We start from the raw sequence: 19,342 nt of genomic DNA on the forward strand, positions 1-19,342 counted from the left end.
GGGAATGCTTTCTTCACCTGGCACACTCACCTCACTACAGACATTCCAAACATAGAGGATAGAACACTGGTGCATCTATGTGGCTTAAACACTTTTTAAAAACTAGATCATGTTATCTGTAGATGTCAATCACATTTACAAAGCAAATGACCGTGAAATGTTTTCCGTATATGGATGATAACAGAAGGGTTAATGGCCTTTAGAAGGAAAGTTAGGATGGTTGTTTTTGTTGGTTGTACATTTTCTAGTTGGAACTGTTAATATCTGGGGGCGGTGGGATGGCTTAGTGGTTGAAGTATTTACTTGTCACACTGGTGTCCCCAGCTGTTTTATTGCTGGAATATTGTTAAAGTGGCTTAGAACCAAACTCACTCACTCACTCACTTGTCACAGCGAAGACCCAGGTTTGTTTCCCCACATGAGTGCAATGTGTGAAGCCCATTTCTGGTGTCCCCGACAGAGATATGTATTTAATATTGCTAAAAGCAGCATTATACCATCCTCACTCAATCACTGTATTGGAGTGGTCGTGCTCATATTTTTGACATTAGCAATAAGGTGTGATTTTCATTACATCTACATTATTCATGTGACCTCATTTATACAGCGTACATTTTTGCAGTGCTACACATATGAAATGTTTGCTATATGTTTTATGTCTCAGTGGTCGCCATTAAAGAATGTCCTGGAGTCCTCCTGATTTTATCCAGGAACCCTCCAAGTCTTTAACTTGAAGAGTTTTTCTGTAAACTTCCGACCCATGTTAATGTCACTGTTCATCGGGAATCATGTCTGATAATCAGATAAAGGCTGATTTTGTGGATGTATTTCTAGCACTGTTCCAGATGATGTGCTCATAGAGTATGTTTATGTTGAAGGTGTTCGAGGGCAAGGAGCTGCGCCTCAAGCAAGAGTACTTCCTTGTTGCTGCCACTCTGCAGGACATTGTACGCAGGTTCAAATCTTCTAGGTTTGGTTGTAGAGATCCGGTCAGGACTTCCTTCGACACATTTCCAGACAAGGTTAGTGATATGAGTGGACTAACTATCCCAAAGTGTCCAAATTAATGTCCAAATGCCCCAATGCCTTGAAACCTGTAGAATTAAGGGTACTGGGTAAATCTCCTGAAAATACCTGGAACTTGATAGAGATACTAGTTTGGAAAGAGTTTTCAGATACTATACTGTCCCTTTTGCACTTTTCAAAAATGTAATGTATTTATTGATGATGCCTAAAAATATTTGTAATTGATTTGTTGACATCAGTTGAGAGTTACCTCCCCTTTATTCAGTCACCTGGAAAGTGTCATGAGCAGGTGAAGCATGGTGTTACAGATAATGAATATTTGTTAACATCAGCATTTTGTCCTTTGGTGCAGTATTTGTGTCCTTTCGAACTATAGCTGCAGCTTTGAATTGAAATTTGGTTTCTAAAACTTTGTATAATCCAAGAAGAAAACATTTACAAGGATACCAGGGTGCCTTAGTACAAAAGTTGACATTGTTTGAGCTTAAACTTTTCTAAAGGGAAGAATGTATTTTACAATGAATATGTCAGTATAAATCTCTCTTTTATAACAATATCTTAATAGATTTTCATCCCCCTTGCCTTAGTACAAAAGAATTTAAGAAAATCAAACTACTATCTGTCACACAATTCTGAAATAATTGAACATTGCCAAATCTAGGACCTGTAAGGATCTGTGGTGTAATACCTCTTTGAACCTTCAAGACTTTATGTGTGACATTTTTCCATAGGTGGCCATCCAACTGAACGACACTCATCCCTCACTGGCAATTCCTGAACTCATGAGAATACTGATTGACATTGAGAGAGTTCCATGGGAAAAGGTGAGCCATAAACTGACTTGGGTGGCATGTTTCAAGGAGAGGCATTCTTTAAGATTATGTGTGATTTGTTTTACCATGAACAGGCAAAGAATGATGATAGTTTTCATAGTAAGGAGAATGTATCAAAATATGTATTGTTCAGTGATGATGTGTAGATCACAACTTAGAGTTGTCAGCTATTTATATGTTGCATTCATCTAAGGTTCTGTTTCTGTTAGAAATCAATAAAAGACATACGATATCAATATTCGGTTTGTATGACCATCTTTTAATGGAATCTATTCATTAATCATAAGAAAATATGTTCTTTCCTCAAATTAATCCAGACTTGCACAATGCAGCTCTGTCTCTACATGCTCGGCTGTCAGCAATTTTTCCATTATGTTTCTGTGTGCAGGTCACTTATCATACTTTGTCCGGACAATATTGCCATGGTTTGACTTCAGTCTGATCAAGTAAATTCCCCACTGTGATATTGCTGGAATATTTCTGAAGGTCGCATAATATTAAACTCACTCACTGTATCAGGGTTTTTGTTCGTTAGAATGAAGGTTTCCTATTCAAGATGGTAAAGATATGGAACCAATTCTGATAGGTTCAAGGATCTGTACATCATTCCCTTAGATTGGGCAATCAAAGTAGTGGAGTGAGAGATGAGATTTCTGGAATGTAATCATTGGCGGATCCAGAGGGGGGCAGGGGGTGTTCCAAACCCCACCACCACCTAACCCGTTGAAAATGACTTAACCCCCTCAATGCCACAGGGACATATATGTCCTTCCCCTTCAACCCTCACTTTGAAGTCCAATAAAACTCAAAATATCCCATGCACACAAATATACTTCACAGTTTCGAATTCTGCAGGAAATTTCCTGTTTCTTGATACCATCCACTATTATTTTAGGCAAATCTCAAGTGCCGAAAATGACCTTTCAAAATAGGCTTCGTCGAAAATGTCGCCTTTATTGAAATCGTGATTCACAGCGTTATTTGCTGTGTGTTTTGAAATGTGAAAATCGGATAATTACTCGGAGTATGGAATTTCAAAAATAACATTTTCATGATCACTGATATCTGTTTTAGATGAAATCGCTAATGATAATTCTGAAATGTTGCCAATGAATCTAGAATCGGTTGGGATGTTTCAAAAATATACTTACAGCGAACGCCTTAGAGCGCTTTCCGCCATATTGGATAGTGTTTACAAAATCACGTTTCGCGAAGGCCGTTATTGAGACGCCTATTACATCACGTATATTTCATATTCAGCTTCGAAAAATGCATCACTGAATTCCCCATACATTTTAGAACCGAATTTCAACTGGTCTTTGTCACCAATACCAACTGTCTAGATAAAATGAGACGAAACATGTTGTGTGTGAAAATGAACGCTGTGCTCGAAAGACTGCGCTTGTTTGAAATGTAAACAAAGACAAATTCCGATTTTACACTGCGTAGCATTTTCTGAAGTTTTCCAACATTCATTCGTCTATTCATTGCTTGCAATGGCTCAATACCTTTGGAATATGCATGGAAAGAGTATCGTAGCAAGAAATAGGAAAGTATAAATAGATACAATGCAATGATATGAAAATTCATAAGAAATTGTCAAAGTTTCTGTGCAGTGTGACGCCATGACTGACGCAAAATCACGCAGAACGACAGCTGTAATTATCAGCATTTTTGGCTTCTTCTCTTACAGTGAAAATGATAAAAACATAAAACAATACACAGATAGTGAGAATCATTCTGATTACTTACATGTCATATTTATGTACAAATGATCCCTGCATCAATGGAAGGGTCCTCGCAAAATCCTGTGTATCCTTGTCAGCAAAGCAGCCATTTTGTAAGAAATAAGTCATCGGTAGTGATGTCATACGTCAACATTGTTGTACATATTAGGCAATTTCTTTGAGGTGAAGGTCGGTTGAACAAGAGTAAACACGATCGCCCACCCCTTTGGATTACACTGTCAATATTATGATGTATATTTTGCGGATAGTTCAGATACTTTTTCATGAAACTGACTTCAGTATCTACATTTAGCCTTGTCCAATATCATATCATACGTTCATATAGGGTTTACGGTGTTTTATTCTTTGAAAGTTTTTGATTGTTTGAATAATATTTACATAAGAAATTGACACATTTAGTGCAATACACCATATTCTAAACCTTTACACAAGTGTTAGAAGATCAAACGTAGCCATAACTGCAACTGCTTTAGTTCCTATGATGTACAATATTCAATGCATTTGGACTAATATTACAGTTTCATATGAACAGGTTAATGAATGGCGATTTAATTCAACCTTATAAGTAAAACTGATAATATTTAGTGAAAATGATTTATATATGTTATGAAATGTATATGCACATATATTTAAAGGAATTGTTATATAGACAAAACAAAGATGAATATTGATTGGCCAGGTGCGCGTTTGTCGGAAGCGTTTTATGATTAACTATCATTGTTTTCGATAATATACTCAATTCATATTTGATTAAAAAATATTGTGAAGACAGGAATTCAAACTCTAACTATATTTATATGAAAATTGTTTAAAAATATATAAACCATGTCATGTCTTAATTTGGACAAATCTTACATCCATATTCTAATATATAGTTCCATATATAAAAAACTATCTTTTTGGATCTGTCATTGCATACTTATGAAGAGAAATAGCTACATAATCATAAACAAAGAAAATTCGTATCCTAAATAAAATATTCAGGTGTTGTGAAAGTGTTGTTTTTCATTTACTTTGAATTGATGCCAAACAGGTGCGCGTGTTGCTCACAATAAGATACACAGTCAAAACGTCTAATTGCTGATATATTCAGGACACTATTTACATGGAAAAATCAGTCATTTTATGTTTTGTCTAAAGAGTGTTAAATTCTGACATAGAAGCTGAGACCTTTCACACAATTAATGGAAATTAGGTGAGATATATACTAATCAGCATACCAATGTCGTCTTTTTCCGACGTCGCAAAATGCATAAAACAAGCAATGACGTCAACTAAAATGTTGTATTATTTTCAGCAATTTCATTACATTTGAAGATATGGCTAGTACTCTGGTAATAACGATGCAAAATTAGTCAAAATACATCCACACAAACAGGAGAATATGGGAATCTAAGAGCTAACTTATATATCAGACAGGGCCATCCAAATCGCTATTACGTGCTTTCAGATGTTGTACGTTGTCATCTTTTCTTATAACTTGTGAAACTACCAAAGCGTATCCGCTCACATTGGGGAACTTTGAATTAGAGTAGTGTGGTTCACCGTGAATACAAAAATAACGAAAATATAGCGTCCTTATCAACAACAAATTCTCTCCAAGTGATCTGAGTTACATTGACCTAGTGTCAAGCATAACAGAGTTATGCCCCCTTATCATTATACGTGTATGACCTCTCTGTTGTTTGACGTCATAGAAGAAAATCCATTTTTGACATTTATTGCGAGTCATTTTTAATGTTGAGCATATAACGTTATGGATAAGCACATAAACCCAATTCATATACACTTATGTTGTTCAGATATCAGGCTGTATTTTCTTTGCTCACACTTTCCCTAAAGATGCAAAATAAAAAAAATTGTAGCACAGTGCTTTTATCAGTGCACGAAAAAAAGCGGAGAAATTTACTGTTTTTAATGCATAACAAAAATTTGGACAACATTTAGCAAGGTCTATTTCTCAAACCGCAGAGTTAGTTGCACTTATATTTATACCAACGGATAGGAAATTTAATATTCTACATTTCTGTGTAATTTTATAGCCGTACGTAGATCCAGGACCACGTGAGCGCAATTCTCGCACCACATTCACTTTTCAAACCGTATGAACAGCCTGAAAAAACCCCCAGGGGTTCACATTTAAGAAATTTTTTGCATTGGCTGCCAAACCCCATGAGCAGCCCCTTCATGGTAATGGCCTTGCAACATTTTCACATTGACTGTCACGTGTGTCAGATGAGACAGAAACTAGTAGGCTATTTACGCCACTATTTGCGTCTCCCTGCAGGCGTGGGAAATCACCGTGAGGGCCTGTGCCTACACCAACCACACTGTCCTGCCTGAGGCCCTGGAACGCTGGCCAACATCTCTCCTCAGTAATGTCCTGCCCAGACATCTGCAGATAATGTTTGAGATCAACCATCGCTTCTTGCAGGTAGGCTCAATATTAATTCCTTCTTTTGGCTTATTCACTTGCCACTAATACATTAGTTTGGAAGTGACATCATCATTTCAGTTATGCTTCTGCAACTCTTACTAGTCTTAGCACAGGTTTTCTCTTTGCTTTTTAGCCTAAATCAACTTCTAAACAAAATGTCATCTTTATTAGTGAGGAGTTTTCCAATGCAGCACAACTCATTTGGCAGAGTTAGTTCCTTTGCCTGCTTGTGAACTCAACAAGTGAACTTGAGTCAATCAAGCTTTGCCCTGATTATCATTTGTGATAGTTGGTTACTTTTCTTACATGTTCAGCTTATTTGCATTGATAACAATACATAAGGCTATGATATAACAGTTACTAAGTTTTCAGCCTTGATCTTGCCCCAGTATATAACATATCCCAAAATACATCACCATGTGTGGTCCTTCTTTACTTTAAGAAATACTCATGTTATCCTACCAAACAGAGAATTTCAAACAAAAACAAAAAATTATATTTGTGTGGCCAAGCTGAACTGGTTTTGAAACTTGATTAAACCCACCTCCCACCACATCTCCGTTGCACACAGGAAGTGAGAGCGAAGTGGCCTGGTGACGAGGATCGTATTCGTCGCATGTCCCTGGTGGAGGAGCATGGAGAACAGAGGATAAACATGGCCCATCTGGCCATTGTTGGATCTCACGCTGTCAACGGGGTGGCTGCTATTCACTCAGAGATCATCAAGAGAGAAACGTGAGGCTTAGGAAGATGAAGAATTGTTTCTGAGGCATTTTCATGTGACTGTATTCAGGGCTCGATTTAGTGCCTTTTTGCTTGCACTGGTGCAACCCAATATTATAAAGTACCACCTGTTTTTTAGTCTAACTTGCAACAGGTGCAAGTCAATTTTTGAGTGGGTAAACTTCTGAATAAAACATATTTCTTACATTACATATTGCAATAAAAGCAGTGCACCTGGAATTTTGCTGGTGCAACTAGGTTTTTTATCTTAGGTTGCACCTGATGCAAGTAGGTTAACATCTCTTAAATCGAGCCCTGGTATTGCCTTGTATCACTGGCGTTCACTATAAAATAAATAAAAGGTTTAACAAGTTCAGGAAGTGATCATACTGACCAGCTGTGAACATTATGAACTATATGTTTTTCTCCCTTCAAGAGACGTCCCTTAGTTCAGTGCTTTTAGTTCAATCTTCTCATGGCAAAAATAATGTGCTGAGATAAAAAAAAGTGGTTGAACTACCTCTTTACTCATATTCTCAATCAAAAATAGTGATCACTATCTGATATGCTGCTGATCATAATGTTTTCTCCGACAGCTTCAAGGATTTCTTTGATATGTACCCAGAGAGATTCCAGAACAAGACTAACGGTATCACCCCAAGGCGTTGGCTGCTGCTGTGTAATCCCGGCCTGTCTGATGCCATTGCTGATGTGAGTAGCGTTACCTCCAACATGGGGCCGAGGGGTCTTGACGGCTTTAGGTTGTAGAAAGTGAGAGAATGCATTAATCAGGCTACAGTATTGATGGTAGCTATTGAAATAGTCACATTATGTCTTGTTTTATATCTGTACTTTACTGTAAAAGTGTAATCCCAAATATAAGATAATGTATATTATTGTCTATAAGCCGAATTTTGAGGATAAAAAAAGCAGTCTGTAGAAGGGGGTCAGCTTATCTGTGAGTTACGCTTTCGTCAAACTTTTTTCCAGGGATAAGAAAACAATATCGTATCACTTCGCGTGAACAAACAACAGAAGACAACTTTGTCAAAGACGTCAAATTTGCAATTAAACATTTCTAGACAAAATTAAGTTGTTTTTGCTGGGCATTGTATTATTTGCAGGGATTAAGGTTACCGTGTGTATTTGAGCCGGAAATAGCAATCAGCTGTGCACATGTTTCCCGGCGATCAAGTTCAAACATGCACAATAATATAACGGGATAAATTCTGATGCAGTCATCCGTAAAATATAATACAGAATACTATTATTTAACCCCCAAAAGTATATCCTAGCATTGTGTAATTTTAATTCAAGTTTTTGCTCTATAAATTAATTAAGATTAAGCTTACCATGTGTATTTGAGCCGGAAATAGCAATCAGCTGTGCACATGTTTCCCGGCGATCAAGTTCAAACATGCACAGTAATATAACGGGATGAATTCTGACGCATTCATCAGTAAAATATAATACAGAATACTATTATTTAACCCCAAAAAATATATCCTAGCATTGTGTAATTTTGATTACAGTTTTTGCTCTATAAATGTAACATATATATAATCAACACTAAGGTTATACGGACCCTCATGAACGTGGTAAGAGGAAGTTGTACGCACATGGAATGGGGTAAAATAAGGAAGCCATTTATATTCACACATTTTTACCGATGTTACTGTAAACTAGCAGTCCATGGAAAACGAGGCGGTAGTCAGTCCGTGATTGTTGAATGAGGTAAAATAAGCAAGCAAGTTTGTTGACATGTGATCGTCCAGCTACAATAAGTATGATATTTAGCGAAACAAAATATGTTATCCATTTTCTCTCAACTACACTTCATTTCGATGCGTGAGTAGACGCAATATGATTGTGAATTCTTTGAATAATGTGGACCAAAGTTATAATTATTGGTTACTGCCAGTTGTCTGTGGTCTGTGTTTGCCAGGATTAGGACCCCATCGTGGGGGATCAGCTTATGTATGAAACATACCATTTTGACACTGATTTAAGGGTCAAGTTTGGGGGTCGGCTTATCTATGGGTTCGGCTTATAGACGGTAATATACGGTATGTTACATTTGACCACTGTCTAAAAGATATATTGAATTCATGTATTTTAAGTCAAAACGTGTGACTGTTGAGTTGGTTGTTTTGGGACAACAACTTTTATTCTTTGGCAAAACATTTCAGAGCTAATCTTGCTCCCTCGTCAGGTATATGTTAATATATATATATATATACACAAATGATGATATGTTTATTATTAAGGTAAGGTGGTTGTTGGTCCTGATGTTCATGTGGACGATGCTTTTATTTTTCCTTATCCTGACTCATGCTCTTTTTGCTTGTCTCCTTCCTCTTGCGAACATAGTGGAACACTTGTATCTCCCTAATTGAAGTTCCCTTCAATGTAAAATCACTAATTAGTACACCACGAGTTACCTCCCTTCCACAAGCGCGGGAACGAGGGCGCCACCTCTACCCATGTGCCTCACTCTCTCCTTCTTCGCCCAGTGAGCTGGACGTGAGAGCGCCTGTGTCTCCCGACACACTATATCCTTTGATTATATTTAGTTAGTTACCTCGTATAGAGATCTATAGAGGTTTAGCTAGTATCTTTCAACAATTATATATTGATATTTAGTCGTGTTTCTACTGTTTATGCACGGGGCCGCCGTGCTGTTGCAGTGGATTACGTTGATAAAAATTCTGTACTGTTGCACATTACGTTTTTATTCTGCTGCTGATCCGCATTTAATATGCCCTAGCTGTACTGCGCCATGTTTCATGTGATTCACGTTGCAGTTCGCGATACTAATTTATCAATTCTACCTTTAATAAATAATTACTTTGCGTTTTGAGGCAGCAGCAGATAGGTCGCATTATGCAGAGTCTAGCATGACTGATACACCTGAAACCCTCGCCAGTCTACTGCTGTTGGTCGACCCCCTCCCGTCTGGTTTTCCGCTAGAATGGTGGAGGCGTGGGGCGTGATCCGCCGCCTCCAAAGCGTCCTGCTTCCCCAGACATCCCGCCATTAAGCACTGAGGGGTATTCAGCGAAGTCTACTAGAACTTTCTCAGCGAGATTGTTCTCATCGCGAGATTTGGGCCTGTATGATGATCAGCCGATCATCATTCCTGATGTACATCAAAGAATGACTGATGTCGGCAACAGTGATGTCAGCGCAGATCAACATTCGATGATCTTCCTGAGGGTCCCGGCCGCTACCAACACTCAGCGCAGACCGCACCCCAGGGCAGCGTCGACCTCTGAGGGAATTCAGCGAAGTCTACTAGGACTTTCTCAAGCGAGATTGTTCCAGCCGCTGAACTTGGCCTCTCGATGATCAGCCGATCATCATCCCGGCGTATGAGACAAGTAGCGACCGGTGACAGCTACAATGACATCAGCAGAGATCGTCATGCAGCCTGATGTCTCTACACTGATGTCAGGCGACTTACCTGAGGGGCCCCACCACTAACAGCGCAGAGATGGCACCCGACTACGCCGTCGCGCAGACCATCCCAGACGAGCTACTACGGCAAATCATGGTGGTGATGGAGGTCACTACAAACTGGAGAAGCAGCCAGCCCAGAGTGCGAGCCTTCGCGAAGGCTCCAACTTAGAACAACACTCTAGAGGCACCTCCAGTCAGCGTAGCAGCCAAGGCGATGCAGCCTTCGAAGGAAGTCGCAGACCACCTTGACGAAGGACCCAGATGTACAGCCTTGGCGAAGGCCTTCGCTGGCGGATAGATCATCACATTCCTCGGCTTCATCCTTAGATGCAGACTCAGCCACCAGACCTCACGGAAGCCTTCGTGACTCAAATCGCCGTTCCCCAGCACCCGAGCGCGAGGAAGAAGCTGAAATGGCGTTAGCGCGAAGGCATTCAGCGAAGGCACTGGAAGGACACACCGAATATAGATCGTCATTTAACAGAGTCAAGGGACTACTCAAGAGCCGCTGAAGCTGTCAATAGTCTCCGATCTCCTCGTCACATCACCACATCGATCGCCTCACAGGTTACCACACAAGTCTGCACACAAGTCTACATCACCTTCCTAGAGTGGCAGTACGGCGCAGACATACCTGATGAAGGAAGGCGGCGCCAGATGCTATCACCCTACCTCCGATCGACCCGATTGCTGCGGTAGCACAGAATCTAGACATAGCATCCCATAAAGCCACAAAAGTTCAGACACCATAATTGCCGAACTTTCACGCCTAGAAGTTTTCCACGCACAACATGGACCCCTTCTTCAATGCTTAAGACATCGATGAGAAACTACAAGTTGATCATCGATATCAACAATAAGAACTACAATCGTAGAATTGGTTCAGTTGAATCCATGGCGAGGCGTATGTTCGTTGGCCTAAATAGATCTAGAAGCGATCATTGAGACACTTATCGCCAGATTTTCGTAAACACGACTTCTGAAAATGATAAGATGATCCACTCGGCCCTACTTATGCAGAACCAGCAAGTCCCAGGCAGCCTCAGCGAAGGAGCTAGAGCCTCACCAGCTACAAGGGGCGTCGGCGGAGGAGTAAGCGCCGCCGACCCACATCCTGTTAAACACAGAGGCCATTAAGCGAAGCAAAGCGCTCTTATATATATATATATATATATATTCTAATCGGACTTTGACTTCGATACCAGCCGAAGGTCGCGAAGGCTAAAGGTAACTCAAGTCTACTTCACCAGTAGATCTAGAAGGGATGCCGAGAGCTTCGTGAAGTCTCCGGCGTTCACCGAGGAAGTCTCCTCCAAGGTCTCCATATACTAGCCTTTCGTCATATATAGCTACTCCTCAGTCCGTTCAAGACATCGCATAAGTTGTCTATCAACTGTATGCCAGATGCGAATCTATAAGCCTCTGCGAAGACAATTGCACAGGCTATTTACAACACAGAACGTCGCTGTATTAATTTGTCAGCGGCGTTTCATAGATCTTCACAGAAATCAACTATTCGTATAAATTGCTAGTATATGCAATCCCGACGACGATCACGATTATCTACATGCGTGACCATTACGCATATCTGCAGACAATTCAATATCGAAATTGAACAGCAGCCTTGTTACAGCGAGTATAACTCATAATCGTCAACATTTCTGAGAAGAAATATGTACAACAAATTCAGCTTTAATTCTACAATTATGACGATACATTCATGTATACAGTCTACAAGCTGACAACTTACAAGTTATTGTACCTTTATATATAAAGAAGTCGGAATTATATTCAAAACTGAAGCACTTTCACGACAGCCAGGAAAATAACCTACCCAGCATTAATATTACAGGCGAGGTATTTTTGGCGAAGCTTTTGTAGCGTTTACCATTAATCCTCGAAACGCGTGGTCACTTTCGGGTAACCCGAGGAAGTTACGATGAAGACCGACGATTGTTCTAATATCAGCGGCGGCACTATATTATACAAGGTTCCTTTTCCTGCTACACGGTGACATCACAGCGGGTACTCTACAGAATCAAAATGCCTTATTCTGATTGGACCCGATGAACAGCGCCCTACACAGAGGTCGAGCATAGTTCACAGTTCAAGACATAGGTTGCAAGTGACAACTTTATATCAATGAGCGAGCAAGCCTCCTTACAGCCCAGTTAACCTGAACCTTCAGGATTAGGCTGCTTTCTTCAGGTTAGAGACCTCCCCTGTCAAGTTTAGACAAGGGCACAGCAGTCAGGCGATTTTACATAAAGTTCATCGAGGACACAAACTCCGGTTGTGCACATACATCGTCAAAAGGACATCGCATAGCGATTTACCTAGACGACGTGATACAAGTGGATCGAAATCCACAGCGTTTCAGACTACACCTGAATTTCATCATCAAGCTACTAACACAACTAGATGGTTAGTAAACCTACTAAGTTTCTGTTTGGAGAATAAAGCGGAAGTTTCCGTACCAACTTGGGGATATGAATATAGTGCTACAACACCTCACAAGTGAGGTTTATGAACATGCCTGGATGACATACTTGGACTCCATGATACGATGATGCTATCACGCTGGCCAGCAAGAGCACTGTAAATTTATCTCCACCAAACCAAACAGGAAGAAAAATACAACAGATTTTTTTTCCTCTATCATCAACTTACATAGAGTGTAGTCTCAACGTACTATATCTCCGTTTGGATCAGAACTGTCATACTACGTGCATACAAGACAGATGGACCTAATCCGACCCTCCATGAGCTTTAATACTCTTGATATTAGAGCTTAACTTCTACAATTTCATCTACACAAATGTTATTTGAAATAATGGAGGGTTTATTACTGTAGATCCGATATGGTGGTTGCCAACCATTATCTGAGAGATATCACCACCGAGGACATCTCAGGTATCCACCAATTTGATCCCATGGTCCTTGCACAACAGTTGACAGTTCCTCGGAGAAGATAAGTCAATCTTACAGATTTTTACTTATCTTATAACAGTACTAAATAGCTTCATGCTATATATAATTTGCTTAAGCTCGTTTTTTATCATCACAGTGGTTACATGATAAATGCATTAGCTAACAAACTCTACAGAGTTTTTTTTTGGCTATTATATACGTAGCTTAAGTCAAGTATATTTTAAGCATAGTACTATACTCATATTGTAAAAATACATTAGCTAACAAACTCACGGAGTTTTGCTATTATATAGGTAGCTTAAGCTCATTCATATCTTAAGCTCAGTACTATGTTTATATCATATAACTATATTAGCTAACAAATTCTAAAGAGCTTTTGCTATTTGGCTTAAGTTTCATCATTATCTTAAGCAATATGGTTACATTATAACATGTATTAGCTAACAAACTCTATGGAGTTTTTTGCTATTATATATGTAACTTAAGCTTATTCATATCTTAAAGCAGTACTATGTTTATAGCATATAGGTATATTAGCTATCAAAACTCTAAAAGAGTTTTTGCTATTATATATTGGGCTTAAGTTTTCATCATATTTTAAGCTTTATGGTTACATTATATCATGTATTAGCTAACAAACTCTACGGGTTTTTGCTATACATATGTAGCTTAAGGTTTCTTCATATCTTAAGCTCAATACTATGTTGATACCATATAAGTATATTAGCTATTAAAACTCTAAAAGGTTTTTTTGCTATTATATATTTAGCTTAAGGTTTACTTCATATCTTAAGCTCAATACTAGGTCTAAATCAACATAATAAAATGTATTAGCTATCAAACTCACGGAGTTTTACTATTATTATATATATATAGCTTAAGTTTAATCATATCTTAAGCTCAGTACTATGTTTATAACATAAAAGTATATTAGTTAATAAACTCTAAGGAGTTTTTTGCTATATACATTTAGCTTAAGTCTAATCATATCTTAAGCTTAGTACTATGGTTACATTATAAATCTATTAGCTAATAAGCTCTACAGAGTTTTTGGCTATTGTATATGTAGCTTAAGTTAATTATATCTTAAGCACAGTACTATACTCATATTGTAAAAATATATTAGCTAACAAACTATACTAAGTTTGGCTATTATATATGTAGCTTAAGTTAATTATATCTTAAGCACAGTATTATACTCATATTGTAAAAATATATTAGCTAACAAACTCTACTAAGTTTGGCTATTATATATGTAGCTTAAGATAATTATATCTTAAGCACAATACTATACTCATATTGTAAAAATGTATTAGCTAACAAACTCTACAAAGTTTGCTGTTATATATATAGCTAAGCTTATTCATATCTTAAGCTCAGCACTGTCTATATCATATAAATATTTTAACTAACAAACCCTAAAGAGGTTTGTTATTATATAATTAGCTTAAAATTAATCATATTTTAAGCTTAGTGCTATGTTTATATCTTAAAGTATTTTAGCTAACAAACTCTAAGGAGTTTATACTAGCATATTAACAAGCTTAAGTCTATTAGTCTTAAGCATTGTATTAATATTATATATACTTATCATAATAAGTACATTGTAATAACCTCTATATGGCAGCTGATAAGCTGGCAGCAGGAATTCATCAGTTCAATGCCTTTATGAAGTTCCCATAGGGTTATTACAATCATCACAGTTCAAATCACTAATTATTAAAATCCAAAGTATTATATATTCCCACCTCCGCTCTGTTGGATTCTACAAGCAAAAAGAGCATGAGTCAGGATAAGGAAAAATATGTAATTTTTTGAGTAAAATTGATATTTTATACTTATCCTGACTCATGAGGTCAGCCCTCCCATCCTCCCCAAATAACACTTTGGATTTCCCTGTAAATTCAAATGTTGGGCTCAGTATATGAGGAGAGAGTGAGGCACATGGGTAGAGGTGGCGCCCTCGTTCCCGCGCTTGTGGAAGGGAGGTAACTCGTGGTGTACTAATTAGTGATTTTACATTGAAGGGAACTTCAATTAGGGAGATACAAGTGTTCCACTATGTTCGCAAGAGGAAGGAGACAAGCAAAAAGAGCATGAGTCAGGATAAGTATAAAATATCAATTTTACTCAAAAAATTACATGTACTGATGATCTCACCTGTCTCCTCCTCTCTATGTTATTGTCGATGGTTATCACTTTTAATGCCAGTTTAAATCCAATCGATGACTGATCCATACTACCCATCTTATTGACACAGAAAATCGGTGAGGGCTGGGTAACTAATCTCAGTGAATTGCGTCAGCTGGAGCCTCTGGTGGATGACGAGAGCTTCCTGAGAGGAATCATGAGGGTGAAGCAGGTGAGCATCTGGACAACACTAGCATGAGTTTCTGTACGACACATTCCTCCATAGCCACCGTGGCCAATCTACAGTGTGGCAGGGATATATGCCTGTTTGGCGACAGGTAACTGTGTGCCAACCATGTGCTTGAATGCACTATGAAGAGCAGATGACAGTATGGCTATGGTATATGATGCCATTTGTGTGATTTTGTTTCAACACTTTCCCTCCAGCTTAACCAGGGTGTGGCATGATCATTAATCATAAATAGCATTCACTCTGCCAATCAGCTATATGTATGAAATCATTCCTGGTGAAGGAATGCATTGTATACAAAACCTGTTAAATACTGATAGTGGTATCAGCCATGCCAGGGTGAATATAGTTTTGTTGGAATTTGTCTTCTTCCCCCTGAAGTTTATTTTATTTAAAAATATTGTTTGATCAAAGTTTGAGTGTTCTCTCTGTTGTTATAATGCAATACAAATTGCAATCTTTTGTTGTTGTAATATTTGGTGTAATTAAGGCATTGATTTGGAACTAAGGGGCATTACCAGTTCTGAGGTCGTCATGGTTGGTTTCAGTATCAATGCTGGACAGTGTTAGATCTTTTGTAGGAGGGAATCATAGTCATGTAACTATTAGATGTCAAATCATGAAAGCAGAGCGGTACATAGCTGTGATGTTAACAGCAGGGTTCTCATCCTGTTGATTAGCCTCACACCATTTTGAAGGACAGCCACTGGTACAGTCTAACTTGTATCACAACAGGTATTCAGCGTAGTTATCTACTCCATAGAATGCATTCGACCTTTTCCTAATGTATGTTTAGGAAAACAAGATCCGTCTGGCAGCCTACATCAAGCAGGAGTACAACATCGAGGTGAACCCTGCCTCAATATTTGACATGCAAGTGAAGAGAATCCACGAGTACAAGCGCCAGCTGCTCAACTGCCTCCACGTCATCACCATCTACAACCGTCTCAAGAAGGACCCCAGTATGGACTTTGTGCCCAGGACGGTCATGGTCGGAGGAAAGGTAGGGTTAGTTAGGAAAGAACCCTTTTCAGATTGTTTACTGTTAATAATAATAATAATAATAGGCCATTTATATAGCGCCTTTCCACGTCACAGGGATATGCTCAAAACTCTTCCTGAGCTCAAGTTAAAACTATATACAGCTGGCAGGTACGGATGATTGGAAGTCACTTGTAGCGGAGAAATAGATGAGTCTTTAGTCGTGTTTGGAATGTACTTAGGGAAGGAGATGATTTTAACTCGATAGGGAGAGAGTTTCTGTTACTGTTCTGTTATCCCTTTGTTCTGGTGGCTACAGTCTCCATCTGCCCAGTTGGTCCCAACCTGTGCCCTGTGGAGATTCTAGGTTGCTCAGGAGCCAATGCTGGTTGTAAGATGTAACTTACAGGATTGGTCAGACATACTTAGTGATGTGGTTGATAATATACTACTTTAAAAAAGTTATAGACCAATTCTTTCATATTATTGCAGATAATTGTTCGCGTTATATTACCCTAATAAATATGTCATGTCAAATTACTGTGGTATCTTTGTCATATCATATTACTATAGTAATACGTCATGATGGTGAATTATTGTAGTCCCTCCGCAGAATGTTTCATTGGCTATCACACATAGGACACTGCTTGTTTCAGTCAGTGGCCTGTCTCATGTAGATTACATATAGGCAGCCATAGGACACTGCTTGTTTCAGTCAGTGTCTCATGTAGATTACATATAGGCAGCCATAGGACACTGCTTGTTTCAGTCAGTGGCCTGTCTCATGTAGATTACGTATAGGCAGCCATAGGACACTGCTTGTTTCAGTCAGTGGCCTGTCTCATGTAGATTACATATAGGCAGCCATAGGACACTGCTTGTTTCAGTCAGTGGCCTGTCTCAGTAGAGTATAGGCAGCCATAGGACACTGCTTGTTTCAGTCAGTGGCCTGTCTCATGTAGATTACATATAGGCAGCCATAGGACACTGCTTGTTTCAGTCAGTGGCCTGTCTCATGTAGATTACGTATAGGCAGCCATAGGACACTGCTTGTTTCAGTCAGTGGCCTGTCTCATGTAGATTACGTATAGGCAGCCATCATACAGCTGTAATGTTGCGGAGTTACAATATACAAACTCTGATATTTGTGACATTATGATCTCAGAGCTATCCGTTCAATCCGTATCCTATTTTTCAAAGTGGTAAATGTTTACAGCCCATGCGTGTCCTTTGGATTTTTTCTCCCGCATATGCCTCATATTGTGTTTACAGCAGCAATATACTTGCTATGTCAGGTAATGTTTACAACAGCAATATACTTGCTATGTCGGGTAATGTTAACAGCAGCAATATACTTGCTATGTCGGGTGATGTTTACAGCAGCAATATACTTTCTATGTCGGTTAATATTTACAGCAGCAATATACTTGCTATGTCGGGTAATGTTTACAGCAGCAATATACTTGCTATGTGGGGTAATGTTTACAGCAGCAATTTACTTGCTATGTCGGGTAATGTTGCTGTTACATATACACTGAAAATCAACTAATTTAGCGTTATATTTTGATGAGTATCAGGGTAACCAAAATTTGAAATATTCTTCCTGGTTAAATTGCCTTTAAAAATAAGTCAAGTTTGAAATAGAACCAAGCCTTCTTCTCCCTGTATTCAGGCTGCCCCTGGCTATCATATGGCAAAGCTGATCATCAAGCTCATCAACAATGTCGGAAGAGTCATCAACAATGACCCTATTGTCGGGGACCGTCTCAAGGTGGTGTATCTCGAGAACTACCGCGTGTCCCTGGCCGAGAAGATCATCCCAGCTGCTGACCTCAGTGAGCAGATCTCCCTGGCAGGCACTGAGGCATCAGGCACTGGAAACATGAAGTTCCAGGTAGGTAGAGCTCCTTACAGAAATGATAATGTTACATGACATGGGTCTTGGATGGCCTCCATGGAGTTGTGTATTCTCATCTGTGAATATATACATTAATCTGTTTTCACAAGTTTAGCAAGTTTAGGCTTTATACAGAGAATCTTGTGTTCTTGTACTAAGCATGCTGAGTATGATATCTTCAAGAGACAATTTTAGAGCTGTAGTATCACTGAAAGGACAGGGGTGGAAATAACTTTAAAATTGCTAGTGTTCTCCGGTACAGTGGCACATGTAAAATCACTTGACCTGATAATTTTCCCACTATACCGGCCGTTTTCTTGTTGATTTTTTTAAGTAAACAACATAATTAACATTGGAAAGTCAACTGGACACTGGTACATGGTGATATACAAATTTGCTTGCCCGACAGAAAAAAACACTTGACTCGGACGTCGGGCAATGGGTTATTTCCACCCCTGAAGGAGATTCTACTAGATGAAGTCAAATAAAGGTTCTAGCATTTGCCAATGAGTTGAAGTGAAACAATAAAGATGTTGTTTTTGAAAGGCATTTAGAAGTTGGGATGAACATGAATACATGACACGTTTTATGGATAACAACTTAAAAAAGAAGTTGTTATCCATTAAATGTGTCATGAATTCCATATAGATGTTGAAATCCACAGGTCAAACTTGTCTTCATACTCCTTAGTAATTAAGCATGTTCATATGTTTTTGGAACTTCAGCAAAAACCTGACAAGATGTGTCTTTGTTACGTCATTTTTAGTTAAAATTACCCAAATTTTAAGAAATTCTGTTTGCCTGTTTGTGCCCAGTTTGGGGTTTCAGGTTAAAGGCTACCTCCCTTCCTATCAATATAGTTTTGAGTTCTTCCTCATTTTTCATATTTGCCAAAAGACTAAGTATTATTTCACATTTGTAAAATGT

General features: G+C 38.7%; 1 protein-coding gene across 1 annotated transcript in view; it reads left to right on the top strand.

Moving 5' to 3' along the window:
• LOC124285382 (glycogen phosphorylase, muscle form-like) overlaps positions 1-19,342 on the top strand; it is a 40,781-nt gene that overhangs the window by 16,877 nt on the left and 4,562 nt on the right. The window contains exons 7-14 of the mRNA XM_046721607.1: positions 879-1,022; positions 1,758-1,850; positions 5,895-6,041; positions 6,616-6,779; positions 7,364-7,478; positions 15,418-15,519; positions 16,334-16,540; positions 18,191-18,412. Of these exons, the coding sequence (XP_046577563.1) occupies positions 879-1,022; positions 1,758-1,850; positions 5,895-6,041; positions 6,616-6,779; positions 7,364-7,478; positions 15,418-15,519; positions 16,334-16,540; positions 18,191-18,412 (1,194 nt within the window). The remainder of the gene's footprint in view (positions 1-878; positions 1,023-1,757; positions 1,851-5,894; positions 6,042-6,615; positions 6,780-7,363; positions 7,479-15,417; positions 15,520-16,333; positions 16,541-18,190; positions 18,413-19,342) is intronic.

This window comes from Haliotis rubra, unplaced genomic scaffold (assembly GCF_003918875.1).
Source record: "Haliotis rubra isolate DU_JTF1 unplaced genomic scaffold, ASM391887v1 Scf36, whole genome shotgun sequence".
NCBI classification, from domain to species: Eukaryota; Metazoa; Mollusca; class Gastropoda; order Lepetellida; family Haliotidae; genus Haliotis; species Haliotis rubra.